This window comes from Chiroxiphia lanceolata, chromosome 26, assembly GCF_009829145.1.
Source record: "Chiroxiphia lanceolata isolate bChiLan1 chromosome 26, bChiLan1.pri, whole genome shotgun sequence".
Classification (NCBI taxonomy): domain Eukaryota; kingdom Metazoa; phylum Chordata; class Aves; order Passeriformes; family Pipridae; genus Chiroxiphia; species Chiroxiphia lanceolata.
The window spans coordinates 5,467,047-5,493,297 of NC_045662.1; the positions used below are offsets into that span (position 1 = coordinate 5,467,047).

The following is a 26,251-nucleotide window of genomic DNA, read 5'->3' on the forward strand; positions in this document are numbered from 1 at the left end:
ATTGGTGCGCGCCGCCGCCACTCAAGAGCGCCTGCCCCTCTGATTGGCGGACGCCGGCGGGGGGGAACTCGCGCGCCATTGGGCGAAGGCGATGCCACTCAAATCGCCCGGAGGGGTGTGGGGGGCGAGCCGCAGCTCTTCACGCTCCTCCTCCCTGATTGGCCCTGGCGGCGCCGAGCGCGAGGGCCGCCCGCGCGCCTATTGGTCGCCCCGCCTGCCCATCCGGGCGGTGCCGCCAGGTGGGCGGGAGCAGCGCCCCTCCGCCGCCTCCCCATTGGGCGACCGCTCCCTTCTGCGGGCGCTGATTGGCGGCGGCGCCGCTGCGGGGCGGGGCGGGGCGGGAGGAGGGAGGGAGGGAGGGGGGGGCGGTTGAAGGCCGGGGCGGGGAGCTGGAGCGGCGGCGGCGGCGGGGCCGGAGCGGAGCCCCCGGCGGGTACCGTGGAGGGAGAGGGTGGAGCGCGAGGGGGAGGCTGGAGCTGTGCGGGGGCGGCCGAAGGTGCGAAGAGGCTTGGGGGGGCGTGGCGGCGGCGGCGGGGAAGGCGCGGCGCCGAGGGGGGAGAGCGGCCCGGGCCGCGCGCGCGGGCGGGCGGGGCGGGTCACGTGGCGCGCGGGGAGCGGGTCACGTGGAGCGCGCGGGGTCTTAAAGGGCCCCCGCGACGGGTTTTGGGGGGGGACAAGAGGGGGGCACGTGGGGGGATATTGGGGACCCCCCCTCATTGCTCGGGACCCTCTCCTCCCCTCCCTCGTTGCTGCGACGCTCCGTGCTCGGCCTCCCCCTCCCTGGGGTCTGGAGCCGCTCCCCGGCCGGGGGGAGAGGTGGTAGCGGGGCGGGCCCCGGGGGGGTTCTTTCATATGGAAAAACCCCCTTGTGGAGCGGCTGGAAAACTGGGCTTAAGGAGGGGGAGAGCGAAAAGGGAGCCGGATTCCTTGGGAGAGCGGGAAGTTGACGCGCCGGCCTAAGAATAGCTCGGGGAGGGGAAGCGCCGTCGCCGAAGGTAACTCCGCTTTCCAGCGAGATTCCCTGGCTTTTTTTGCAGGGAGAAGGCGCCGGGGGAGCGGGGCCCGCGCACGGGGTGGTGCCGCGGTGCGTTACCGTGTTTGCTCTCTGGTTACATTTCAGCCGCTGATGAAATCGCAGCCGGGAGCGGAGGAGTCTTTGGACCTTCCCATGGTCGGGACCTTTGACTCATAAAAGGCTCCTTCAAAAGGCTTCGGGAGCAGAAGAAGGGAAGGAAGAGCGGCCGCAGCAGGAGACGGGGGAGAAGGAGCAGAGCCCGACCTGGAGCGTGGGGAATTAGGGGGGGAGAGAGGAAGGCGCTGTATGTGGAGTTTTTGGACAGTAAGTCACATGGATTTTTATATCTCTGGGTGACAAAACACAAAGGGAAAGGGGAGGGTGGAGCTGCCGGGGAGAGTTGTCGCTTCTGGAGGTTCAAACCTTCGATTTCCTTGTTTTTTTTTCAACCACCCGGCCCCGGAATTTTTACGGGAAAACAAAGCCCTCCCGAACCAGAAATCCTTGCCCGTTCCTAAACGTCCTCGGCCATCCTTGAAACTTTTATTTTGCTTCCTTTAGCGCTGCCCTGAACGCCAATCACCCCTTTTATTTTGCTTGCTCGAAAGTGGGGCAGAGCAAAGCCAAACCCAACCAACCTGTTGGTGTGGAGGCTTCGCCCGCCGCCGGCAGCTTCTTGTTGTTGTTGTTCATTCCCAAACATTCCACCTGTTTGTTTTGGTTTTTTTTTTTCCCCCCTTCTCTCTCCTCCACCAGAGATGCTTTCTCTGAAGAAATACTTCACCGAAGGCCTCATCCAGTTCACCATCCTGCTCAGCCTCATCGGGGTCCGTGTGGACGTGGACACCTACCTGAATTCCCAGCTCCCTCCTCTGCGGGAGATCATCCTGGGCCAGAGCTCTGCCTACACCCAGACCCAGTTCCACAACCTGAGGAACACCTTGGATGGCTATGGCATCCACCCAAAGAGCGTGGACCTGGACTATTACTTCACCGCCCGCCGGCTGCTCAACCAGGTGAGGGCCCTGGACAGGTTCCAGGTGCCCAGCACCGAGGTCAATGCCTGGCTGGTGCACAGGGATCCCGAGGGATCCGTGTCTGGGGGACAGCCCAGCGCCGGGTCCGGCCTGCAGGATGGCAGCAGCGCCGAGAACGGGGTGAGGGAGAGCGGAGCCGAGCAGGGATTCGGGGAGGAACTGGAGGATCTGGGAGCCGTGGCCGCGCCGGCGAACGGAGACCTCACCAAGGAGGTAGGGAAGAGCTGCTTTGCCCGGGAAAAGTTCGGGGTGAAGCTGTTTAAAGCTGGGATCTGGGAGCTTTCTGGTGCACACCCAGCGAGCAGGACGGGATATCGTGTGTGTTTGGCACTTAGGGAAAGTGTGTCCCTGCTCGGGAATGTCGCAATCCTGGATCCTGGCTCGGTTTCAGCGCTCCGGGGGTAATTCCAGGGGAAATTCCGGGGCGTTGTTTTTTTTTTCTCCCCCCCCTCACTTTTTTGTTTGGTTAATTCTGGGTTGAAAGGAAGAGTGAAAGGAGGGGGAAGGGGTTTTGGGGGGCAGCAGAGCTCTCGTGACTCAGTGTTGGGCAATGGAGCAATCCAGCTGGGGAATAAACAGGAGCAGTTGGGAAAGAGCCCCAGCCCAGGTGTGGAGCAGGTGGTTGGGTTACTTGGCTGGAGCCCGGCCAGGATTCGTGATCCCTGGCTCAGTTTTCCTCCCAGCCGGGTGGGGAGAGGTGAACTGGAAAGGGGCTTATTTCTCCTGCCCGAGCACAACCTTTGGGATGCAATTCCAGGCTCTTGGGGAGCTGCTGGAGTGGTTTTGGTGACGCTGCCTTCGTCCGGCGGCTCCGTGTGAGGGGGTGTCGGGGGTGATCCATGTCCTTGGGATCTTCCCAGGATCGTGGAGAGGGATCAGTGGTGATCTGTGACCTCAGGTCCTTCCGGGGTTAGTGGCGATTCCAAACCTTGGGTCCTTCCAGGGTCAGTGTTGATTCCCAGCCTTGGATCCTTCCAGGATCAGGGTTAGGGGTGTCAGTGGCGATTCCCGGCCTCGGGTCCTTCCAGCGTCGCTCCAGCGTCTCCCAGGTCGTGGCTGGGCGTGGGAAGAGTGGAATTTGAGCCGGGCCAGCCCTGTCCCTGCAGGAGGGGAGGGCAGCTGGGATGCTGGGAGCTGTTGTCATGTGGCTCCGGCGCAGCAGCAGGCAGGGAATGGGAACGGGGCGTGGGAATGGGTGTGGGAAGGGGTGTGAGCGCCGCAGAGACAAAGGTGATGCTTGCTTTGGGTCTGGGATTGATGGATGAGCAGCGGGATCCTTCCCTGGGAATGGTGTCCTGGTTGGACCTGCAGGTTTTCCGTGGGTTTTCCCATGGGGGTCTCCTGGCTCCGCTGGGCTGTGGGATTGAGGGGGAAAATCCCGTTCTGGGTTGGGAAGTGACCTTGGAGGTGTCAGAGGGTCACAGAACACGAGGCCAAACCTTCCCACCTTGTGCTGCTTCCCTGGGAGCGGAGAGAGGCAATTCCCTGCCTCGGGAATGGCGAAGGATGTGATGAAATGCCCTGTGCAAGGTCACTCCTGGAAGGGTCCGTCGTCCTTCCCAAGGCTGCCATTCCTGGCTGAGGGCCTGGGGAGCCTCCCCAGTGCCGGGTGGGGAAACAGGGATCTGATTTTAGGGAGGAAGGTTGCGCATTTGGGGGAGGTGAAGGCTGGTGGCTCCTGTTTTCCAGAGGCCTCTGTGCAGCTGCATCCCGGGACGTGCTGGGAATGAACCTCCCGGCCGGGCTGGGAATCTCCTCCAGGGCAGGGTGTGAGATCCGCAGCTGCACTGAGCCTGCTCCCGGGGTTTGCAGCATCCCTGCTCTTCCCCGGTGGCTGTTTGCCACGTTTTCCCCCCCAAGCCCCTGGATGGACAGGAGGGGAGGGTGTTGTTGCCAGGGCCCAGCTCCAGGAAATCCCGTCTGGCTCCCACGTCACTCCAGTCACACCATCCCTGTGCCCTCCTCCCCCTGGGGCCAGCCAGACCCAACTCGCTGCTGCCACGCTCCAAACCAGCCTTGTTTTAGGGGGTTCTTTGTTTTTTTCTTTTTTCCTTGGTTTTGATGTCTTTGTCCCCATCCTTGACTCCCTCCCCCAAACCTTTCCAAGGGGAGTATCCCGGGAACTCTGCAGCTCCCTGGGAGGCACCTGCAGGGCCTGGGGCGGGTGATGATGATCTGCAGATGGCTCCAGGGCCGGGCTTTAAATTTTTCCATGACTTTCCCTGGCACATTGCGACTCCCTGGGCCAGGCACGACCTTGCTTGGGAGCGAGGGGGGTGTGGAATATGGCTGATTATAAATAATTTTGGGAATGCTGCAGAGGGGCATTTTTTTTGGGGGGGCGTCGCAGTTGCGAAATAGGGAAATGGGGAATCCAGTTGTTTTATCCCACGGATAAAACAAACAGACCAAAAAAAAATTAAAAATAATAATAATAATAATAATAAAAAAAAAAATGCCCGTTTTGATCCGGGGTGGCCGCCGGGTTTAAAGACAAAGCTGGGATTTAATCCCGGGCGCTTCCCTCTGCAGCATTGGGGGTGGGGAGGGCGGGAGGCTCCGTGCCCGCCCGGGGCCCGTTTCCACAACACCCGGGGATAAAAATACGCGGCCGCGGGACATGTGATGAGCTGCGGGGGCTCAGCCCTGCGCCCCCCCCCCCCTTCCCAGCGTGAGGGGGGGGATCTCCTTACACTTGGCCTTGGCTCTGGTTGGGGGGGGGCTGTGCTGTGGTTACCGCCGGGGTTTGCTGGGACGGTCTGAGGGAGGAGGGAGGGTGAAGGGGGTTTTTTTTGGGGGGGGGGATTGAGAAGCGCCCGGGGGTCTCACTGGGGGAGTTGCGGGGGGCGACACTGGGGTCGCCCCCTCTGGGTCGGGGTGTCCCGGGGGAAGCAGCCAAGGTGACCCCGCGCTGTGAGCCCTCCCTGCTGCCCTCCCCACGCCCGGGGGGTCCCGGTGCCCCCCCCCCCCCCAATTCCTCATTTTAGGGGGGGGATTTGGGGTTTTTGGGGGGGGGCGGCCCCGCTGCGCCAGGGCGGGGGCGTGGCCCGGGGGGCGCTGATTGGCTGAGCGGGCGGCCCCCGCTGGCGCTGATTGGCTGCGGCCACCGCCCCGGGGGGCGGGGCGGGGCGCAGAGGGCGTGGCCGGCGGCGCCGCATCCCGGCGGGGAGGGGCGGGGCCTGTGCCGGGGTGGGCGGGGCTTGGCGGCCGCCGCAGCCGGGAACGGGCGGGGGGGGTTTGGGAAGTGGGGGGGGAGCCCCTCCCGGTCCCTCCCGAGCCCCTCCCGGTCCCTCCCGAGCCCCTCCCGGCCCCGCCGCAGCTACAGCAGCAGCATCCGCCGCACCGGGGGCGGGGGGGGCACCTGTGGCCGGTGGGGCGGAGCGGAGCGCGGTTCCCCCCCCCCGCCACTGCCGCCGCCGCCGCCGCCCCGGCCGGCGATGCGTGAGCGGCACCGCGCCCCGGCCAACCCGCCCCGCCGCCTCCTCCTCCTCCTCCTCCTCCTCTTCCTCCCCCGGGGACCATGATCGGCGTGCGCCGCGGCCCGGGCGGCAGCTGGGGACATGAGAAAGGTACCGGGGGGAGACACACCGGGGGGGGGCTGCGGGGACCCCGGGAAGGGTCCGGCGGCGGCGGCGGCGGCTGCTCAAGTTGCATCAGGTGGGTGGGAATGCGGGGATTTTCCTGCCACCCCACCCCTTATGCAAATAGCCGGGATGGCACCACGGGCTGATGCAAGGCGGGCACGGCGCAGCCACCGCCGCGACGCGGGCCCGGGCGGCCCCCGCCGCCTCCCCCGGCGGCGGGCGGGCGGCCATGGGCGGCGGGGAGGGCAGGGCCGGCCATGCGGAGCCCGCAGAGCCGCTCCCGGGATCCCCGCGGGGCGCTGGAGCCCCGGCAGGAGCAGCGCGGGGCTCCCCGGGTGGGCTGCGGGCTGGGGTACGGGGTGGGGGGGGGATTGGGGGTGGGGAGAGGGGGTGGGACCGCTGGGTGGGGACCCCCCCCCCAGCGCAGGGGCTGAAGGAAATGTGGTCTGTCTTGCAGGACATCGATTTGATTGACATCCTGTGGAGACAGGATATTGATCTCGGCGCTGGGCGAGAGATTTTTGACTACAGCCACCGGCAGAAAGAGAGCGAAGTGGACAAAGAGCTGAGCGATGGGAGGGAGCGCGGGGACAGCTGGAGGAGTGCAGGGAATGAGGTCTTGGATAGAAACCTGCTAGTTGATGGAGAGACCGGGGAGAGTTTCCCTGCGCAGGTAACGCCCCCGGGCCGGGCTCTGCTTGGGGGCCTCCTTGGGGGCCGCTCGGAGCTGCAGCAGCAGGGTTGGCCCAGGTGGGCGACAGGATTTGGCGCTGGCGAGGCCAGGGCAGGGCTGGCCCCGCGTGTCCCCGTGTCCCCGGCAGCCGCAGAGTCCCCTCGGCCCCGTGGCGAGTCCTTGCGTGGCAGGAGGCAGGGGAGAGGCTCTCCAGCGCGTTCCCGTTCCCTGGAGCAGCAGGATGGAGCACTGGGTGGGGCCTCTGGCTCTTTTTTGGATGCGCTCTATTAAAGCCCTGCTGGAAGGAGCTCGTTCCCTCAGCACCACCTTCCCCGAATCCCGAGGCTACGATTCCCTGTGTTTCCTTCCCCCCCAGGTGCCCGGTGCGGAGGATCAGACAGCCCTGTCCCTGGAGGAGTGCCTTAGGCTGCTGGAGGCCACCTTCCCTTTCGGGGAGAACTCGGAGGTGAGCGGATGGGGCGGATCCAGGGGCTCTCCCTGCCTCACCCACCGGGATTTCGGTGCCTCCCGCATCTTTCCCGCAGCGAACCGGGTTTGGCCGCTCAGGAGGCTCCTTGAAACCACCCAAGGAGGGGGTGGGCCGCCATTAATTAAAGCCTCCCGGCTTTGCTCCTCGTTAGTCCGTGGCGAGGCAGGGAGGAGCAGGCAGGCCGTGGCCGGGAGCAGCGGGAAGGGCGCTGGGCTGGGGGGTGGCTGCAGTGCCGAGGCTCCAGCCCTGACTCCCCTCACGTGCTCAGTTCCCAGCTGCGGATGTCTCCGCCCTGAGCGAAGCCGTCCCCGGGCAGAGCCGGGCCCCGGGCGGCCCCCCCACCCTGCTGTCCCCCCTCCTGGCCGAGAACGAGTCGCCCTTCGACCTGGAGCAGCAGTGGCAGGACCTCATGTCCATCATGGAGATGCAGGTGAGCCCCGGGAGAGGGACGGGAAGGGCTTTGTCCCCCCAGGTGCTCCGTGAGTTTGGGTGTGGTGACGCCGTGGTGGCCCTGGGGCCCATCTGCTGCAGCCGGATGGGGGGAGCTCCTTCCAGCCTGGAACGTCGTCCTGTCCTTCACCGCGCTGTCCCCGCGTCTCTTCCAGGCCATGGAAGTGAACTCCACGACGGGCGAGAGCCTGTTCGGCGGCACCGGCGGAGACCTCCTGGCGTCCAACTACAGCCTGGCCCCCGGCACCCCCATCAACCAGAACGTGAGCCTGCATCAGGCCTCGCTGGGCAGCTGCTCCCAGGACTTCTCCCTCTTCAGCTCCGAGATCGAGAGCCCCTCCATGGCGGGCGGCTCGGCCCTGCTGCAGCTGACGCCGGACAACTCCACCGGCCTCAACAGCACCTTCGGCTCCACCAACCTGAGCGGGATCTTCTTCCCGCCCCAGATGAACAGCACGGGCAACGAGACGGCCGGGCCCGAGCTGCCCGACCCGTTGGGAGGGCTCCTGGACGAGGCCATGCTGGATGAGATCAGCCTCATGGACCTGGCCATCGAGGAGGGCTTCAACCCCGTGCAGGCCTCGCAGCTGGAAGAGGAGTTCGACTCCGACTCAGGTCTTTCCCTGGATTCTGGCCACAGCCCCGCTTCTCTGAGCAGCTCGGAAGCCTCGTCCTCCTCGTCCTCTTCCTCCTCGTCCTCGTCCTCCTCCTCGTTTTCCGAGGAAGGGGCCGTGGGCTACAGCTCCGACTCGGAGAACGTGGACTTCGAGGAAGCGGAAGGGGCGGTGGGATACCAGCCGGAGTACAGCAAGTTCTGCCGCATGAGCTACCAGGACCCGGCCCAGCTCCATTACCTGCCTTACCTGGAGCACGTTGGCCACAACCACACCTACAACATGGCCCCGGGGGCCCTGGATCCCGAGGAGCCCAAAGTGCCCGGCGGCGGCGGCAAGAAGAGCGGCGGCGCCAAGGAGAAACCGTCCGAGTTCCTGGACAAGCAGATGAGCAGGGACGAGCACCGAGCCAGGGCCATGAAGATCCCCTTCACCAACGACAAGATCATCAACCTGCCCGTGGAGGAGTTCAACGAGCTCCTGTCCAAGTACCAGCTCAGCGAGGCCCAGCTCAGCCTCATCCGCGACATCCGCCGGCGCGGCAAGAACAAGATGGCGGCGCAGAACTGCCGCAAGAGGAAGCTGGACACCATCCTCAACCTGGAACGGGACGTGGAGGACCTGCAGCGCGACAAGTCCAAACTGCTCAGGGAGAAGGTGGAGTTCCTCAAGTCCATCCGGCAGATGAAGCAGAAGGTGCAGAGCCTGTACCAGGAGGTGTTCGGGCGGCTGCGGGACGAGCAGGGGCGGCCCTACTCGCCCAGCCAGTACGCGCTGCAGTACGGCAGCGACGGCTCCGTCCTGCTCATCCCCCGCGGCCCCGCCGAGCCCCAGCCCCGGCGCCAGGACCGCAAGCAGAAGGACCGCAGGAAGTGAGGGCATGAGGGGAGAGAAGCAGGAGCGGGGATGCTTCCCCACGAGAGAGAGAGAGAACTGGAGAAGGGCTGAGCCTGGAAGTAACTTTTAGAGGAACTTTCATGCCTTCTTATCCGATATATCTTCTCAACCACGCAACGGGGGGGAACTGGCGCTGCCGGACGCTGCGGGAGCCGCGGGGGGGCCGAGGTTTTTTGTGGGGGTTCGGAGGGACGAGAGGAGGAGGAGGAGGAGGAGGAGCCCCCCCTGCGCTGCCCAGCCCGGAGCCTCCCACAACCCGGGATCCTTGGAGCGCAGGGACGAGCTGGCAAACTGCTGCTGGGGAGGTTGGCAGAGGTGGAAAAAAAAAAAACAAAAAAAAAACAAACTACTGTTAGGAACTGGCTTTAAGTAAGAAAAGAAATTTAAGCGGATGAACTTAAAAAAAAAACACAAAACAAGTTATAGGAGAGACGTTTTTCTGAACTTCCAAAGTTCTGTGATTTCAGGTAGTTGGATTTTTGGTTTTTTTTCTTTTTTGGTTTTTTTCTTCCTCCTTTTTTTTTTTTTGTTGGTTTTTTTTTTTTTTAATCCTTTCCTTTTTTCCCGAACCCGTTTTTGCCATCGGTGTGTGTGATTCAATCCGACTCAATTCCAGATTAACCAACATCCCTTCCCTAGATCAGACCAGTGCACACGTGGAAACACAAAAAGTGGTGTGAACTCCGTTAACCCTTTCCAGCCTGAGAGAGCTCAGAGCGGGGGGGGGGGGAAAACACCGTTCCCAGGGTGGGAGAACCAGCCTGGCAGGAAAGTTGTGATGCCTCGGGAAGGGGAGAGAGGGACTGGAGAGGGTTAAGGGATCCAGCAGGATCCGTGTCCCCAGCACCCTCGGAGCACGCAGAGCCTGCATGCCAACCCTGGCTTCTCCCACTGACTGCCTGGGGAGGAATCTGGGGGGGCCTCCAGGGCCCCCAACAGCACAAGGGGAGCGGTGAAACCCCGATCCCAATCCCAGCCCAGGCCCTGGGTTGTCACTTAGAGCCTTAGACAGCTGTAGGTCCCTGTCCCGTAACCGCGCTTGGGTTTTTCTGGGGCTTCAGCCCCCCCCTTTTTTTTTTTTTTCCTCCCCTTTAGGGTCTAGAAGTGCTTGTGTTGAGTAAAAAAAAAAAAAAAACAAAAAGGGAGAAGCCCAAACGTTCAAAGCTGCTCAATGTTCTCTTTGCCATGAAGATTCCGTGTAACCGTGTGATCACATTATAGGATTCTCTTCTGTCCCAAGGTGTTGGTCTGACTTCCTTTGTTTTCAGGAGGGGGGTGGGGGTAGTGCCTTGATCACTGTCGGTCTCTGCAGGGAGACCATCCTAGAAGCTGTATTTCCATATAGCACAGCTGGGAGTGTTCGGACTTTACCAGCAACAGAAACAAACAAAACAAACAAAACAAACAACAAAAAAAAATGCTTAAAAAAAGTAAAAAAAAAAAAAAAAAAAAAAAAAAAAGGCTTTTCCGAGCCAGTCCTGTGCACGGGATCCAGGGGAGAGGGAGGACTCGGGTGGTCACTCAAGGGAAGGACACCTGGAGAGGCAGGAGGGAGGCCTGGAGCAGCTGCCTGCTGGGCCACAGGTGCCCAAGGGCACTTTCTCCAGGTTTTTGGGAGAAGCAGTTGGATCTGGGAGTGCACTGAGGGGTGGTTGAGACCCCGGTGGGCTCGTCCATCCCCGAATCCCGGGATCCTGACGCGCGAGACGAAGCACAAAGTGGTGGAGCTGTGGGTGTGGGGAGGTTGGAAGGGAGGCCCTGTGCGTATGTTTTAAATTATTTTTCCTCTTAGAAAAACTTTTTCTTTGAATGGATCTGTGAACCTGTCAGGGAAAGAAGAGAGATTGTGTGAGCACAGGACAAAAATAAAAACGGCTTATTCACTGTACCACCCTCGGCTCCAGGGGTTTTTATTGGATATTTGGATGATTAAACATGGCAGGGAAACCAAACAGGGACCTTCTTCTTCCCTCCCAACAGCAGCTCCTGGCTCGGGGCTGGGAGCAGCTCCAGTTCCAGCAGTGGGTTGGGAGGAGGGAGTCGCTGTTGTCCTGCAGGGGATGGATGGAAAGAGAAGGAAAAGGAAAAGCTCCTCCTCTGCCTCAGCTCCTTCCTTCCTTCCTTCCTTCCCAGCAGGGTCTTCCCAGAGAAATCCAAGGAAAAGCGTGCTCCTGGTCAAACCTGCAGGTCCCTGAGGCCAAGTGCAATCCCTCTCCTTGGAATCTGGACTCCCAGGACACGGTGTCCTGTCCTCCCGTTGGCCTTTGCAGCTCCAGGGGCTGTTCCACACATCCCACCTTCCCTGCAGCTCTTGGATGCGGCGTCGGAGCCTGAGCCGAGGTGTATCCGATCCTGAGGGTGTTTCTATCCCAGCTCCTGCCCTATCCCTCTCCCTGTGGGATAATAAATCCTGACCAGGAGCGAGGACACCAAACCCTCCATCTCTGGAATGTTTCCAACTCCTCAATCCTGCAGTGGAGCCCCTGGGGGGCATTTTGGGTGGTGCTGGGGGGGGGGTCCCTCCAGGAGACCCCACACAAGCCAGGGATGGAAAGCTGCTCCTGGGAATTGCTGGTGTGGAATTGGCATTTTGGATGCCATCCTGGTGCCTCCACATCCCGTCATCTCCACGTATTTTGTCCTTGCAGATCCCCTTTCTCCAGGGGTTTTTGTCCCCGTGGCCTCCCTTGGCCAGACACGCCCAGAAGATCCGGCCAAAATCACACTTCCAGCCCCACTCTGCTCCCCAACAGCCTCCCACGGGTGTTCCCGTGGGCCAGATGCCCTTTTCCTGCGGATCAAACCTCTCCCTGCGGGAGTGGAAGGATCCATCTCCTCCTGGTGCTGGTGTTGAGTCCGGGCCAGCTCAGCCAAAGGGGAATGAGGAGCATTAAATCCACGCTCTGAGGTGCTTCCCCTCCCTCTTCCTGGGCTCCAGGGGATTTATTCCAGACATTCCTTCAGGGGCTGGGTTAGGATGCAACCCCAGCTGGCAGAGAAGCCCTCAGGGATTCCCCCACCCCTGTGATGGTGCGAGGAGGTCTCAGCCCTTCCAAGGGGGAGCAGAGGAAGGACAGGGGGGGCTGGGGAGGATCCACTGCTTGTTCCCAGGCCCTGCCCCTGCCCCTGTGCTCACACGGGTCATTCCTGGTGCACAAACAGCCCAGTGAATCCATGGGGAGGTTCCGAAGGGTGTCCCAGCCCTCCCAGGCTGGCAGAGCCCGCTCTGGCTCCCTGCCCGTGCCCAGCCCAGCGTGGGGAGCTCAGCCAGTCCCTCCCCTGGGCCCCCTGCCAGCCCACACTCAGCCCTTTGATTCCCAAGCAGGAATCGTCGGGGCTTCCAGCAGGGCCTGGGAGCTCTGATCCCGCTCAGAGCCCCGGCCCAGCCCTCGGATCCAGGGCCAGCTGCTCCTGAGCCCCCAGCCCGGGCTCTGTGGGGACACAGACGGGCTCCCCTGCTCTTCCCTGCCCTTCCCTGCTCTTCCCTGCCCTGCTCCAGCTCCGACCTGGAGCACCGATCCCGAGGGGAACCCCCGTGGATCTCCCCCCTGTCACGAGGGGCCGTTTTCCTGGACCTTGGTTTCTCAGGAGGGGCCACAGCAGGTCCCCAAAATCCTGCAGCTCCCAGCAGAGCCCTCAGAGCCCTCAGAGCCCCCCTCCCAGCGCCAGGATGGAGCAACCGGCAGATTCCAGCGACCTGGATCGATCTCCCGGAGCTCCCCCGGGACCTGCAGCCTCTGATGCTCAATTAAGTGGACGTTACCCTGGCCCTCTCTGGTGATTAATCCAGGTTTAATTGCTGCTGCTGCTGCTGGGCCAGGGCAGCATCTCCTTGTCCTGCCGGGTACAGGCTGTGCTGGCACAAATAACCTGGATTTCAACTGGCTCCCTCAGGAGTTCTGCAGCCCCTGTTCCACCCAAAACCTTCCTGCTCCATCCTGCACCCCTGGAAACACCAGAACCTCCGAGTCAGGAACCATCAGCCTCCCTCAGGAACCACCAGAACCCGGGACTGACTCTGCTCTGCACGCCCAGGAGCTCAGGGCCTCCAGCATATCCACACCAGGGATGGAAGGAGCCAAATCACCTCCTGCCAAACCAGAACCGCCGCCAGAGCCCTAAAAACCCCACCAAAACCACCAGGTCTGCTCCAGGTGCGGGTGAGAACGGAATTAAAGGCCACTTACCCACCTCTGGAGCCGGATCCTGGCCGGGAACACCCTCCAGCAGCATCTTCCTACACCAAAGCACGTCCCAAACCACAGCTACTCCTCCTGTCTCCACGGCTCAGGGCTCTGTCTAAACCTCTCTCCTCCAGGTGGAAGCCAAAAAAAAATCAGGACCAGCCGCTCCAGGACCTGCTGCCACCTCTTCCAAAGCTCCAGGGGAGCCACCAGCTCTCCTGGAATCCGAGTTAACCCGGCTCAGGGAGCACCTTCCTGCTCTACCCCCTCATGCCCAAAGAGAGCTGGAGGAAGGAGCCGAGGGTAGAGAGGATAAAAACAAACAAACAAACAAAATAAATAGATTAAAAAGAAAAAAAAAATAATCAGGATTATAAATCTAAAATTTTATTGAGACAAAAAAACTGACAGAGCTCGGTATGAAGTTAAAATCCAAACACGTACTTTACATTTAAACGACGTTTTCACAGAAACCTAAAAGCACACGAAATCTTTTTTTAAAAAAAGGTTTGTACAATGCAGGTCTAAAGAGAGAGATACCGCCCCAAGGAGGAGGTGCCAGGACTCTGGTGGGGCTCGGGACTCCCCCCCTCCCCCCCCCAGAAAAATTAAATAAGTTTCAGTATTTGTAATAAATCTGAGGGTTGGGTTTTTTTTTTTTTAAATTGAAGAAAAAAAAAAAAAAATCAACCCCCTCCGAAGGTCGGGGTCGTTTTGGCACCGACCTCCCCCCAAAAACCACCTCTTTGGGGGCAAGATGGGATTGAGGGGGGTTGGTTTGGTTTGTTTTTTTTTTCCTTGTGCTGCTGTTGGGTTTTTCCCTCTCCCTCCCCCAGCTCCCTGTGCTGCTTGGGCTGGACACAACAAATCACTGGGACAAAAAGAACGAGAGTGCTCAGAAGTCTCTTTCCCCTCCCTCCCCACCCCATATAATTTTGTTTTTTTGTTGGTTTTTTTTTTTTGAGAAATAGCACCTTAGAACGGAAAGAAGGGTAGAAAAGGCTTGAAAAGGGTTCAGATCCATCCCCCTCCCTCCCACCCCCCCCATACAATGCATGTGTCAGGAACTGGCAGTTCTGCTGCAGGACAATACAGAATCACAAGTTGGCATTTTCACAAGTCTCCCCCCCCCCTCCCACCCCCAAAAAACCATCACACCCCCCACCCCCCCAAACCCTTAAAAATCGCTCGCAGGGTTTTGAGGATTCTCAGCTCTGGAGATTTGGACATTCACAGTTTCAGTCTCGTGTCTCTGTCCCTGTCTCCCCAGTTCTGTCAGCAACACTGGGCTTTTTTGTTTTTTATTTGCTCCCCCTTCCCCTTTTTTTTCTTTTCTTTTTTTTTTTTAAATTTTAATTTTTTTTTCTTTTTTTCAATTCACATTGTTAAAAAAAAAAAACAAAACAACAAAACAAAACCCCAAACAAACAAACAAACAAACACACAAAGAGAAGATCTGGAAACGATCTGGAACGTTGTCACCAGACCTCACATCTCCCTCCCCAGTGAACGAGACTGATTTCCCCACGTCCCTCCCACCCCTCCCCCAAAAAAAAAACACCTTTACACCTGTAAATAGCAAAAGAAAACAAAAAGGAAAAAAAAAAAAAAGGAGAAAATAAAACAAAATAAAAGAACAAAATAAAAGAGAGAGAGACCTACACACATGCTACGCCTTAAAAATGCAGAGTTAACACTAGTGGGAAGAAGGCCGTGGGTTGCTGAGATGGTCTTTGAAGATGAAGCAGTATCCATCTGCACCCCCTGCATCCCCAGGATGAGTCCTTCATGGAAAAGGGGCTTTGCTTCCACTCCCCAAGAGCTGCTGGGAAACAACAACCCCTCCCACGCACCCCCCCCTCCCCAAAAATCCCCCTCCCGTATCCCTCCCATATCCCCCCCCACCCCTGGTTTTTCCCTCCCCCTCCGAATTGAGCCGGGCTGGTTGGAATCTGGACACAGCAGGAAAGCTGCACGAAGCGCTGGAGCAGCTGCAGGGGCACAGAAACCATACTGGTCTCTTCAAAGGGCACCTTCTCCGGCCGTCTCCACGTCCCACCCGAGCAGAGCCGCCTCCAATCCCCTCCTGCTCACACCCACAGGCCGCATCTCTCCACCAAGGGCCGCCCAGAGCGGGGAGAGAGGGCTTTAGTTCTTGTCCTCCTTCTTGTCGTCGTCCTCGGAGGGGTAGGAGTGCCATGTCAACCGCTCCTCGTAGAAGGAGATCACCACCTGAGGGCAGTTGATGTTGGCCTCCTTGGCGGGCACCAGGTCGGCCTCGTCCGAGTTCTTCCTACAAGGGAGCAGAGAGGGGAGTCAGGGAGGGGTGGGAGGGAAGGGGAGGTGTGGGAGGGAAGGGGAAGTCAGGGAGGGGTGGGAGGGAGGGGAAGGTGTGGGAGGGATGGGGAAGTCAGGGAGGTGTGAGAGGGACAAGGAAGTCAGAAGATGTGAAAGGGAGAGGGAAGTCAGGACGATGGGAGAGAGAAGCCAGGGAGGTGTGGGAGGGAGAGGGAAGTCAGAGGTGTGAGAGGGACAGGGAAGTCAGGGAGGTGTGAGAGGGACAGGGAAGTCAGGGAGGTGTGAGAGGGACAGGGAAGTCAGGGAGGTGTGAGAGGGACAGGGAAGTCAGGGAGGTGTGGGAAGGAGAGGAAAGTCAGGAGGAGGGAGAGGGAAGTCAGGGAGGTGTGGAAGGGAGAGAGAAGTTGGGGAGGTGTGGGAGGGACAGGGAAGTCAGGGAGGTGTGGGAGGGAGAGGGAAATCAGGGAGGGAGAGGGAAGTCAGGGAGGTGTGGGAGGGAGAGGGAAATCAGGGAGGGAGAGGGAAGTCAGGGAGGTGTGGAAGGGAGGGAGAGGGAAGTCAGGGAGGAGGGAGAGGGAAGTCATGGAGGTGTGGGAGGGAAGGGGAAGTCGGGGAGGTATGGAAGGGAGAGGGAAGTCAGGGAGGGAGAGGGAAGTCAGGGAGGTGTGGGAGGGACAGGGAAGCCCGGAGGGAAATCCAGAATCCAGGGAAATGGGATCCCTGGAGCCCCAGTGAGCCCTCCCTGGGTGGTTCTGGAGCAGGAGGAGCAGCAGGAAAAGCTCCGGGGTGAGTCCAGCTCAGGGATCAGAGCTGTGGCCCTGCCCCCAAACTCTGTCCTCCCACACCTCCACTGGCTTGGCTCCTCCCGTGTCACCAGAGCCCAGGGGACACTGTCCTGGCTCTGGGAGTCATGGAATCACTGAGGTTGGAAGATCTCCCAGACCGAATTCCCTCTGTGCCCGATGCTCACCCTGTCACTGAGGGCCACATCCAGCCCTTCCCTGGGCACCTCCAGGGGTGGGGACTCCAAACCTCCCTGGGCAGCCCCTTCCAGTGCTTTCCATGGAGAAATTCCTCCTGCTGTCCAACCTGACCCTCCCCTGGCACAGCTGGAGGCCGTTCCCTCTCATCCCATCCCTTGTTCCCTGGGAGCAGAGCCCGACCGCCCCTGGCTCCCCCCTCCTGTCAGGGGGTTGCAGAGCCAGAAGGTCCCCCCTGAGCCTCCTTTGCTCCAGGCTGAGACCCTCCCAGCTCCCTCAGCTGCTCCAGCCCCTTCCCAGCTCCGTTCCCTTCCCTGCACACGCTCCAGCCCCTCCATGTCCTTCTCATCCTGAGGGGCCCAGACCAGGACACGGCCCTCGAGTGCCCACAGGGGGACAATCCCTTCCCTGCTCCTGCTGCCACACCATCCCTGCTCCAAGCCCGGTGCCAGTGGCCTTCCTGCCCACCTGGGCACACATCCAGCTGCCAACACCAGCACCCTCAGGCCCTTCCCAGCTTTCCAGCCACAATCCCGGAGCATCCACAGGGACCCGACACTTGGCCTCGCTGCCCCTCGTTCCATCCCCTCCTCGGGGCAGCAGGGCCTCCCCAGGCCACCCTCCTGCCCCTCCCTGGCACAGAGTGAGTGACAAAGTGACAGTCCCCAAGGCACACTCACCACTTCATGAGGAACATCAGCTCCCCGCTGGAATCCGTGGCACCGATGATCCGCTCGGGCTCGAAGCCTCGGGCGAAACCTCGCGGCTTCTCCGACTGGAAAAGAGACAAATTCCCACTTGGAGCGTGCCCAGGGTGACACCCATGGCCCTCTCCTGGCCCCCAGGGTGACACAGCCCTGCTCTGGTCCCCAGGGTGACACCCCCAGCCCTGTTTTGGTCCCCAGGGTGACACAGCCCTGCTCTGGTCCCTAGGGTGACACAGCCCTGGTCTAGTCCCCAGGGTGACAGAGCCCTGCTCTGGTCCCCAAGGTGACACAGTCCTGCTCTGGTCCCCAGGGTGACACAGCCCTGCTCTGGTCCCCAGGGTGACACCCATGGCCCTGTCCTGGCCCCCAGGGTGACACCCATGGCCCTGTCCTGGCCCCCAGGGTGACACCTATGGTCCTCTCCTGGTCCCCAGGGTGACACCCATGGCCCTGTCCTGGTCCCCAGGGTGACACAGCCCTGTCCTGGCCCCCAGGGTGACACCCACAGCCCTGCTCTGGTCCCCAGGGTGACACAGCCCTGTTCTGGTCCCCAAGGTGACACCCATGGCCCTGCTCTGGTCCCCAAGGTGACACAGCCCTGTCCTGGCCCCCAGGGTGACACAGCCCTGCTCTGGTCCCCAGGGTGACACCGATGGCCCTCTCCTGGCCCCCAGGGTGACACAGCCCTGTCCTGGCCCCCAGGGTGACACCCATGGCCCTGTCCTGGCCCCCAGGGTGACACAGCCCTGGTCTAGTCCCCAAGGTAACACCCCCAGCCCTGTTCTGGTCCCCAAGGTGACACCCCCAGCCCTGCTCTGGTCCCCAAGGTGACACCCTCAGCCCTGCTCTGGTCCCCAAGGTGACACCCCCAGCCCTGCTCTGGTCCCCAAGGTGACACCCCCAGCCCTGTTCTGGTCCCCAGGGTGACACAGTCCTGTTCTGGTCCCCAAGGTGACACCCCCAGTCCTGCTCTGGTCCCCAAGGTGACACAGTCCTGCTCTGGTCCCCAAGGTGACACCCCCAGCCCTGCTCTGGTCCCCAAGGTGACACCCCCAGCCCTGCTCTGGTCCCCAGGACACGCTGGTGGCTGCCCAGGAAGGCTCAGCCTGCAATTCCAGGGCCAGGGAGATGCTCCAAGTGCTGGAGAACCTCTGGAGCCAGGCTGGGAGAGCTGGGGGGGTTCACCTGGAGAAGGGAAGGCTCCAGGGAGAGCTGAGAGCCCCTTGCAGGGCCTGAAGGGGCTCCAGGAGAGCTGGAGAGGGACTGGGGACAAGGGATGGAGGGACAGGACACAGGGAATGGCTTCCCACTGCCAGAGGGCAGGGCTAGATGGGATAGTGGGAAGGAATTCTTCCCTGGGAGGGTGGGGAGGGGCTGGGATGGAATTCTCAGAGAAGCTGTGGCTGCCCCATCCCTGGAAGTGTCCAAGGTCAGGTTGGAGCAACCTGGGACAGTGGAAGGTGTCCCTGCCCATGGCAGGGGTGGCACTGGATGGGCTTTAAGGTCCCTTCCCACCCAAACCATCCCATGATCCCATTCCCGAGGCCTGTGGGATCCGGGAATCCCCCTCAGGTGCCCCTCTGGAATGCTCAGCTGATGCTGCAGGAGAAGGATCTGACTCCCAAGGCCCAGCTGCTCAAAGCCCTGTGCCTGCCAAGATCCAGCAGCTCCTGGGATGGGAACCAGGCTGCAGAGCCTCTCCATGCCCGTTTTCCCAAGCAGGAAGCTCCGTGCTCCACCTCATCCCCCTTTTCCAGGGGCAACTCCTGCCCCTGGGAGTCCCAAACCCTTCTGGGGTTCTTCAGAAGCTGGGGGCTGGATTCACCCTTCCTGCCTCTGGATTCACTGAGCTGAGACAGCAGCTCGTGCCTCCTTCCCGAGGCTCCAGCTTTCCAAAGCTGCCTCCCTTCGGGAACCAAAGCTCCCGTTCCTTGGGAAAACCAGCTTGGAGCGACTGTTCCAGGGATCAGCCGCTGCACCAGGGGCAGGGGAGTGAGCCCAGCACCCCCACCCTGCCTCACCTCCTCCTTCTTCTTCTTTGGTTTGCTCTCCTCCCCCTTGTCCTCCGTGTCCGACTCCGCTTTGCGTTTGCTGCCCTCGGATTTCTCGCTCTCGTGGGCGGTTTTCTGGGATTGCAGGAATTCTGCGATGAGGTCCGGGCAGTCCAGGTTCTCCTCAGGCTCCCAGGTGTTGTCCTCGCTGCAAAGCAAACACGGCAGCTCAGTTCTGCAGCTCCCCTGCAGCTTTTTCCAGGCCGAGAAAATCCCGGGATTTCGGCCGAGGAGCAGCAGGTCGGCCCCTGGCCTGATCCCGGTGGGAATGTTGGAGGGCAGGGCAGGGATTCCCCTCCTCAGAACTGCAGCTCATTCCTCTGGCTGCTTGTCCCTCTCTGGGAAGGGGAAGACCCCCCCAGGGCCTGTTTGCAGGGCAGAACTGGGATTTTCCCACCCCAAGCCACAGGTTTGGGGTGTTTGGTAGAGCGGGATTTTCCCACCTGGAATTTGGGGGGTTTGGCACAGTGGGATTTTCCCACCCAGGCTGTGATTGGAATTTGGGGTGTTCGGCACACTGGGATTTTCCCTCCCTGCCCTCCTGGAGTTTGGGGTGTTTGGCACAGTGGGATTTTCCCACCCTGCCCTCCTGGAGTTTGGGGTGTTTGGCACACTGGGATTTTCCCACCTGGAATTTGGGGTGTTTGGCACACTGGGATTTTCCCACCCTGCCCTCCTGGAATTTGGGGTGTTTGGCACACTGGGATTTTCCCACTCTGCCCTGCTGGAATTTGGAGTGTTGGGCACACTGGGATTTTCCTACCCTGCCCTGCTGGAATTTGGAGTGTTTGGCACACTGGGATTTTCCTACCCTGCCCTGCTGGAATTTGGAGTGTTTGGCACACTGCGATTTTCCCACCCTGCCCTGCTGGAATTTAGGGTGTTTGGCACACTGGGATTTTCCCTGCTTTCCCTGTTTGCTCCATTCTCCACCCCAGGAGAGCCCCAGGGACACTGATCCCGCCTGGAATCTCTGGGATCCAAAGGCACAGGAGACGCTGGCACACCCCTGGCCCCCAGAGCAGCCGGCCGGAGCCACTTACTCGGAGAATCCTTTCCACTTGAGCAGATATTCCACCTTTCCCTTCACCACCCGCCGATCCAGGACCTTCTCCACCACATATTCCTCCTCCTCTTCCTCTAGGACCTCTTCCACTTTCTTCTTGTTCTGTTTTTTTCCCATTGTGCTGGCCAGCTTTTCAGCTTTCGGGCGACGCTGCTGCGAGGGGAGGGAGCCGAGGTCAGCCCTGCCTGTGCCACCCGGGAATTCTCCGGGATGCACAGGGGGCAGGGAATGCTGCCTGGGAGAGAACAGGCAGGGAGAACACAGAGGGACGGGTCAGGATGGTGCTGCCAGGCCAACAGGAATCAGAATCCCGGGATTCTGACGCAAAGCTTTGGGGTTTTTTTGCCTCTCCAGCTCCTCGTTCCAGCAATTCCATGAACGCTTTTCCCATGGGAGCTGTTCCACACCTTGTCCCTCCTCAACCTGCTCCCTTCCCTTTCCTCACCCCACACAGCCTAAAGGGTTGAACTGAGTGGGTTTTATATTAACTGGAAGTTAATAAATCCTTAATCCAGGTCAAATCCACGTCCCAGCCCCTGATCCCAACCTCCCCACGCTCCTTCCTTTCCTGGATCCGTGGATGGGCCCTCTGGGATATTTATCCAACTCATCACCCCACAGCACAGGGGGTTTTATTTCCCTTCCTTATCTTCCAGAGCTGTTCAGTCAATCCAAAAATCCCTGGATATCCATCCAGGGCTGGCTGGGAAGGGAGAACTCCGGATTCAGAGCCGGATGCCACCCACAGGGAAGCGTGTCCAGGTGGCCCTGGATGGGCTTTAAGGTCCTTTCCAACCCAAACCATTCCATGACCCCAAGATTCCATGACTCCAGGATTCCATCCAGTCCCCCAGAATGAAGGGGTTTTTTTGCCTCATTCAGTGAAGGGAACAAAAAAACAACCAAGCACCTGGAAAGATCCCATCAAAACTGAGCCAGAGCCTGAGAGGCTTTTCCCTCAATTCCCGGGTGGAAATGCTCCCACCAGCACCTCCAGTCCCATTCCAGAGGGAAGCAAACCTGGAGCAGCGAGGCTCCTGGAGGTCTGGAGACTGGGAAGAGGAGGAGGAGGAGGAGGAGGAGGAGGAGGAGGAGGAGGAGGAGGAGGCAGGGCTGGGTGTGCAGCACAACAATGGAAAAGCCTCTGGCATCTAATCCCGGCCCAGGAGCAGCAGGAAGCCCCAGGATCGTGTTTCACTCTGGAATTCCTGTGTTTCACTCTGGAATTCCTCAGCCAGTTCCTTCCTCTCCCCTCCATCCTCCTCCTCTGGCACCACATGGCTGCTGGAGAAGCTGCTGGAGAAGGGGCTCAGAGCCCAGCACGCCAGGGAAGAGGAGATTCCAAGGTGATTCCCAACGAGGCTCCGAAGAAACACTCCGGGAGCGCCCGGAGGGGCGAGATCCCGGGATTGCTGCTCTCAGCAAAGGAATTCTCCTCAGCTGCAGCCAGAAGGGCTCCAGGGAAAGCTCTGTGGGCACTGCCTGGAGATGGAGGAGCTGCTCAGGCACCTGAGGGGGCTCAGCTGGATCCGGGGAGGATTCCAGAGGGAGCAGCTGGATCCAAGACTAACGGGAGAGCTAAGGGGAGCTCGGGGAGGAGCTGCTGAAATTCCAGGGAAACAGAGAAGGAGCAACACCCCAGATCCATCATTTTCTGGAGCAGCTGGGCAGGGAAGATGCAAATGCAAGGCTGGGAGCACTTTGGGAAGGAGCTTCCCCAAAAAGGGCTGCGGGAACCTCCCCAAACCTCCCGGATATTTGGGGTTTGTCCCTTCCAGCTCCCTGGGCATCCAATCCAATCCTGGCTGCAGAACCAGGAGGATGAGGCCACGTTCCCAGAGCCAGCAGGGAGCAGAGCTCCTGCACAGGCCTCTCCCTGCACTGCAGGAAAAAGGGAGAGAGGAGCTCCAAAGCCTCCCTGGATTCATCCACAGAGCATCCAAGCTGCTCCACACCGGGAATAATCCCATGGAATCCTTGGCCACCAACACCCAAACCCTGCAATTCTGGGTGTTGAAACAAGGCCTGATCCCTCCCTGGATATTTGGGAAGGCAGCACGGGGGGAATCATTCCCTCCTCTCCAGGGATTCCAAACACACCTCTCGCTCCCACGGGGATGGAAAACGGAGCTGCTTCATCTGGGGGAATTTTTGGGAAGCACAGATGTTCCTGTTCCCTTTATCCGAACACCCCCGTGGCTGCCCCATCCCTGGGAGTTTTCCAAGGAAGCTTTGGAGCAAACCTGGGCTAAGGGAAGGTGTCCCTGCCCACGGCAGGGGTTGGAAGTGGATGAGATTTAAGGTCCCTTCCGACACAAACCATTCCATGATTCCATAGAATTTGGGGCTCTCCTGCCTGAGACAACAGTGGGATGTTCCCTAAAATTCAGGCTCAATTTTTTTATACTTCACACATGAAAAAAAAAAAACCCAAAAAAACCATTTCAAGACGAAATTTGGGATGAGTCAATGCCAAATCTTTCCGTTTTCCTTTGCTGCTCCATCCCTAAGGATGGAGGCAAAGCTGGAATCCTTTGTGAAAAGTGGAAGAGAGGGACAAAAAAAATAACTCCAGCTGGGAGGAAAAGGATCCAGGGCACACCTAAACCACTGGAAAAGAATTAAAACTCAAGGAAAAGGCTGGGAATGAGGAGACCCAGGAAAAAAAAAGCAGATTTTTGGGGCAGGAGGAAGAGCCAGAGGTTTAATCCAGATCCATTGGCTGCATCCTGAAGGATTAACGGTTCAGCTGAGCTTTAAGGACTTTTAAACTTCCAACATTTCCTCCTCCTGCCTCCCTCCAGCTTGGCTGGGATCACTCATCCCTCTAAAGAGTCCTGGGAACGCCAAGTTTATCCCACACATCCCAGGGAAAAGGCAGCAGGAACCTGCCTTTGGAAGTGGGAATGTCGAGGCTTCCACTCTGCAAACAGGCAGGAAACATTCCTGGGAATTCGGGGTGAGAGGCTCCAGGCTGGGAGCAAAGGGAAAGCCACAACCTCCAGGCTCAGCCACACCATTCCCAGTTAAATTCCCAATCCATGAGGGAAGGGAGCTCTGGATTTGAGAGGTGCAATGGGAGGGATGGGAATTCCCTCATTCCCTGCTGGAAAAGGAGAAAGGGAGGGAAGAAATCCTGCAGTTTTTGTTGTGTCACAGCAGGGACAACTCCTGAACTGCTCCAGAGCAGAGAAATCATGGAATCCCAGCAGGAATTCCAGGTGTGTTCTCCCGAAACACTGCCCTGAGTCCTGCAGGGATCCCTGGAGCATTCCCAGCTTCCCACAGACAACCCCAGGCCTGCACAGCCCATCCCAGCCTCATCCCAAGGGATCCAGGGGCTGCACCCGGGGACATTCCTGGTCCTCCCAGCCCATTCCCGGGTTCTTTTGGCTTTTCCCTGTTTCTCATCCTTTCCAATACCGGGATCCCAAGCACGGAGAGGGAACGGAGCCCGGGCACAGCCCAAGGTGCAAACTCCTTCCTCCCCCAATATGGGGAGGAATTCTGGGATTTGTCCCTATTTTTTAAGTTTCCAAACTCCACCACAGCAGAACCTGGAATATTCAGCCAGCACCTCCCTTTTCCTCAGGCTCTGATCCCTCAGTTTTCCGGGAACACACACGTTCGCTGCTCCCAAACATCGACCCCCCCACATCTCTGGGATCCCCCCCATCCCCATTCCCGATGTTTTCCACCCAAAATGAGGCCGCTGCCACCTCCTCCAGGCCACGTGGGAGCAGGGGAGCTGTTCCAGGAGCACCCTGAGCCAAACCCTGCTCCAGAGGCAGCTCCACATCCGCCCTTTCCACAGCCGTGTCCTTGTCCAGGGACACAAACCCAACATTCCCACAGGTCCTGCTCCATCCCAAGGGCTTCCCGACCCCCATTCCAAGCGTGCTGGCTCTCCCCTGCTCCCGAATTTCCACCGGGAAGAGCTGGATAAAGCCTGCCCTGATGCTGAGGCTGGGCTGGGACTCCTGGGCTGGGTGTCCTGGCAGGTGGGTGGCATTTTGGGGGGGGCTCTGGGGGAGGTTTTGGGGTCCCAAGGGGGGTGGGCTGTGCCCCCAGCGGGGTCCTGGCACGTGGGTGGTGTTTGGGGACACTTCATGGGGGGCTCTGGGTGGGTTTTGGGGTCCCCTCCTTCATGGAATGGGAGTTGGAACTCCCAAGAGGGGGGTGGGCTGTGCCTCCAGTGGGGTCCTGGCAGGTGGGTGGCCTTTTGGGGGGCTCTGGGGGGGGTCTGGGGGGTTTTGGGGTCCCAAGTGGGGTGGGCTGTGCCCCCAGTGGGGTCCTGGCACGTGGGTGGCCTGTTGAGGGGCTCTGGGGTGGTCTGGGGGGTTCAGAGGGGTTTTGGGGTCCCAAGTGGGGTGGGCTGTGCCACCAGCAGGGTCCTGGCACGTGGGTGGCCTTTGAGGACACTTTTTGGGGGGGTCTGGGGAGTTCAGGGGGATTTTGGGGTCCCCTCCTCCATGGGGGGACTGGACTGTGCCACTCCCCAAACAGCTCCTGCTCTGCCTTCCCCCCTCCCTTCCTGACACATCCCAGCTTCCAACCACAGCTTCCCAATCCCACCTCCTGCCGGCCCCACCCCAGGGGGGAGCTCTCCCCCAGCCCCAAATCCCCCTCCCCTCCAGCAGCTCTCCCTGCCCGGCCCCCCCCGGGATCGGCTGCCATCCCATTCCCGGCATTCCCGCAGCCTCTTCCCGCTCATTCTCCCCGCCAAAAGTTGACACTTGTCCCTCCCCGCTCCCAGCTGGAGCCGGGATCCTCCCCCGCTCCTTCCCCGGCCTCCCCTTTTCCCTGGAGTTCCCTTCCCAAGAACAACTCCCTCCCCATCCCCCCTGGGATTTCCTTAAACCCCCGTCCCCAAAAATCCCAATTTATCCCCCCAAAAGCGGGTCCCTGCTCCAGCCCTTCTTTCCCAAAGGTGCTTCCACCCCACAGCTTCCCATTTTCCCAGCTCCCCAACACATATCCTCCTCTTTCAGCACCCCCAAACACCCCCTACACCCTAACACCCCCACTGAGCCCCTCTCTCAGCACCCAAAATCCCTCTCCCAGCACCCCAAACCCCTTCCAGTGACCCCTCCCAGCATCCCAATCCCAAAATGCCTCTCCCTGCACCCCAAATCCCACTCCACCGGCCCCTCCTCCCTCCCAGCACTCCCAAATCCCCCCCAACCCTTCTCCCACCCCCTCCTCCACTACCCCCTCCCCAGCTCCCCAAATATCCCTCCACCGACCCCCCCCAGCATCCCAATCCCAAAATACTCCTCCCTGCACCCCAAACCCCCTCCGCTGACCCCCCAGCATCCCAATCCTCCCAAAATACTTCTCCCTGCACCCCAAACACCCTTCGCTGACCCCCCCTTCCAACCACCCCAACGACGCTTCCCCACCCCCTCCCCAGTCCCCCTAAAACCCCTCCCCAGCCCCCCCAACCCCGCAGCACCCCAATCCCCCCAAAATGCTTCTCCCTGCACCCCAAACACCCTCCACTAAACCCCCCCAACATCCAAATCCCCAAATGCCTCTCCCAGCCCCCCGAACCCCCTCTGCATCCCAATTCCCCCAAATACTTCTCTCAGCCCCCCCAAGCCCCCTCCCCTGACATCCCGACACCCCAAACCCCCCAAAATACTTCTCTCAGCCCCCCAAACCCCCTCCCCTGACATCTCAACACCCCAAACCCCCCAAAATGCTTCTCTCAGCCCCCCAAACCCCCTCCCCTGACATCCCGACACCCCAAACCCCCCCAAATACTTCTCTCAGCCCCCCAAACCCCCTCCCCTGGCCCCCCGACCCCCCAGCACCCCAATCCCCCCCAATCCTTCTCCCCGCACCCCAAACCCCCTCCGCCGACCCCCCCCCTCCAACCGCCCCAACGACGCTTCTCCCACCCCCTCCCCTGCCCCCCAAGACCCCTCCCCGACCCCCCCGCACCCCCCCTTCCCCAAATCTCCCCCTCATCCCCCTCCCACCCCCCCCAGCTCCCCCCCCATTACCCCCCGCGCCCCCCCCACCCCTCCCACGCCCCCCCCCGCGCCGCCCCGCGCTGCCCGCGGACCTTGCACAGCCCCGCCGCCGGTGTGTGATGGAAGGGGCGCGGAGGCCGGTCGGGGGGGGGTCCGGGCCTGGCCTCGCTCCGTCCGCCGCCCTGAACAAAAGAGCCCGGCCAGCGCCGCTGCCCGCCGTGCACACC

At 60.5% G+C, this 26,251-nt stretch overlaps 2 protein-coding genes across 3 annotated transcripts; one reads left to right on the plus strand and one right to left on the minus strand.

Moving 5' to 3' along the window:
• Positions 1 to 1,115: 1,115 nt before the first annotated feature.
• On the plus strand, positions 1,116 to 10,651 carry NFE2L1 (nuclear factor, erythroid 2 like 1). Its single transcript, XM_032711232.1, has 6 exons — positions 1,116 to 1,339; positions 1,772 to 2,265; positions 6,094 to 6,309; positions 6,686 to 6,775; positions 7,068 to 7,229; positions 7,405 to 10,651. The coding sequence occupies exons 2-6, from the start codon at positions 1,774 to 1,776 to the stop codon at positions 8,737 to 8,739; spliced, it is 2,295 nt and encodes a 764-aa protein (XP_032567123.1). The 5' UTR covers positions 1,116 to 1,339; positions 1,772 to 1,773; the 3' UTR covers positions 8,740 to 10,651.
• A 2,658-nt stretch (positions 10,652 to 13,309) lies between these two features.
• Positions 13,310 to 26,243, minus strand: CBX1 (chromobox 1). Of its 2 annotated transcripts, none has more exons than XM_032711453.1 (5): positions 26,117 to 26,243; positions 20,024 to 20,199; positions 18,951 to 19,128; positions 16,903 to 16,997; positions 13,310 to 15,237 (listed from the first exon to the last, which is right to left on the minus strand). In XM_032711453.1, the coding sequence occupies exons 2-5, from the start codon at positions 20,161 to 20,163 to the stop codon at positions 15,093 to 15,095; spliced, it is 558 nt and encodes a 185-aa protein (XP_032567344.1). In that variant the 5' UTR covers positions 20,164 to 20,199; positions 26,117 to 26,243; the 3' UTR covers positions 13,310 to 15,092. The 2 variants fall into 2 exon arrangements, with proteins under 2 accessions (XP_032567344.1, XP_032567345.1); XM_032711454.1 differs by having other exon boundaries at positions 20,024 to 20,196; positions 26,117 to 26,233.
• Between the last annotated feature and the right edge of the window lie 8 nt (positions 26,244 to 26,251).

Coding starts and splice junctions, on each gene's coding strand:
- CBX1 (XM_032711453.1), bottom strand. CDS start 20,163: ATGGGAAAAAAACAGAACAAGAAGAAAGTGGAAGAGGTCCTAGAGGAA. Junction 19,129..20,023: donor AAGTGGAAAGGATTCTCCGA/GTAAGTGGCTCC, acceptor TTTGCTTTGCAG/CGAGGACAACACCTGGGAGC. Junction 16,998..18,950: donor CAAAGAAGAAGAAGGAGGAG/GTGAGGCAGGGT, acceptor TCTCTTTTCCAG/TCGGAGAAGCCGCGAGGTTT.
- NFE2L1 (XM_032711232.1), top strand. CDS start 1,774: ATGCTTTCTCTGAAGAAATACTTCACCGAAGGCCTCATCCAGTTCACC. Junction 2,266..6,093: donor ACGGAGACCTCACCAAGGAG/GTAGGGAAGAGC, acceptor TCTGTCTTGCAG/GACATCGATTTGATTGACAT. Junction 7,230..7,404: donor TGTCCATCATGGAGATGCAG/GTGAGCCCCGGG, acceptor CGTCTCTTCCAG/GCCATGGAAGTGAACTCCAC.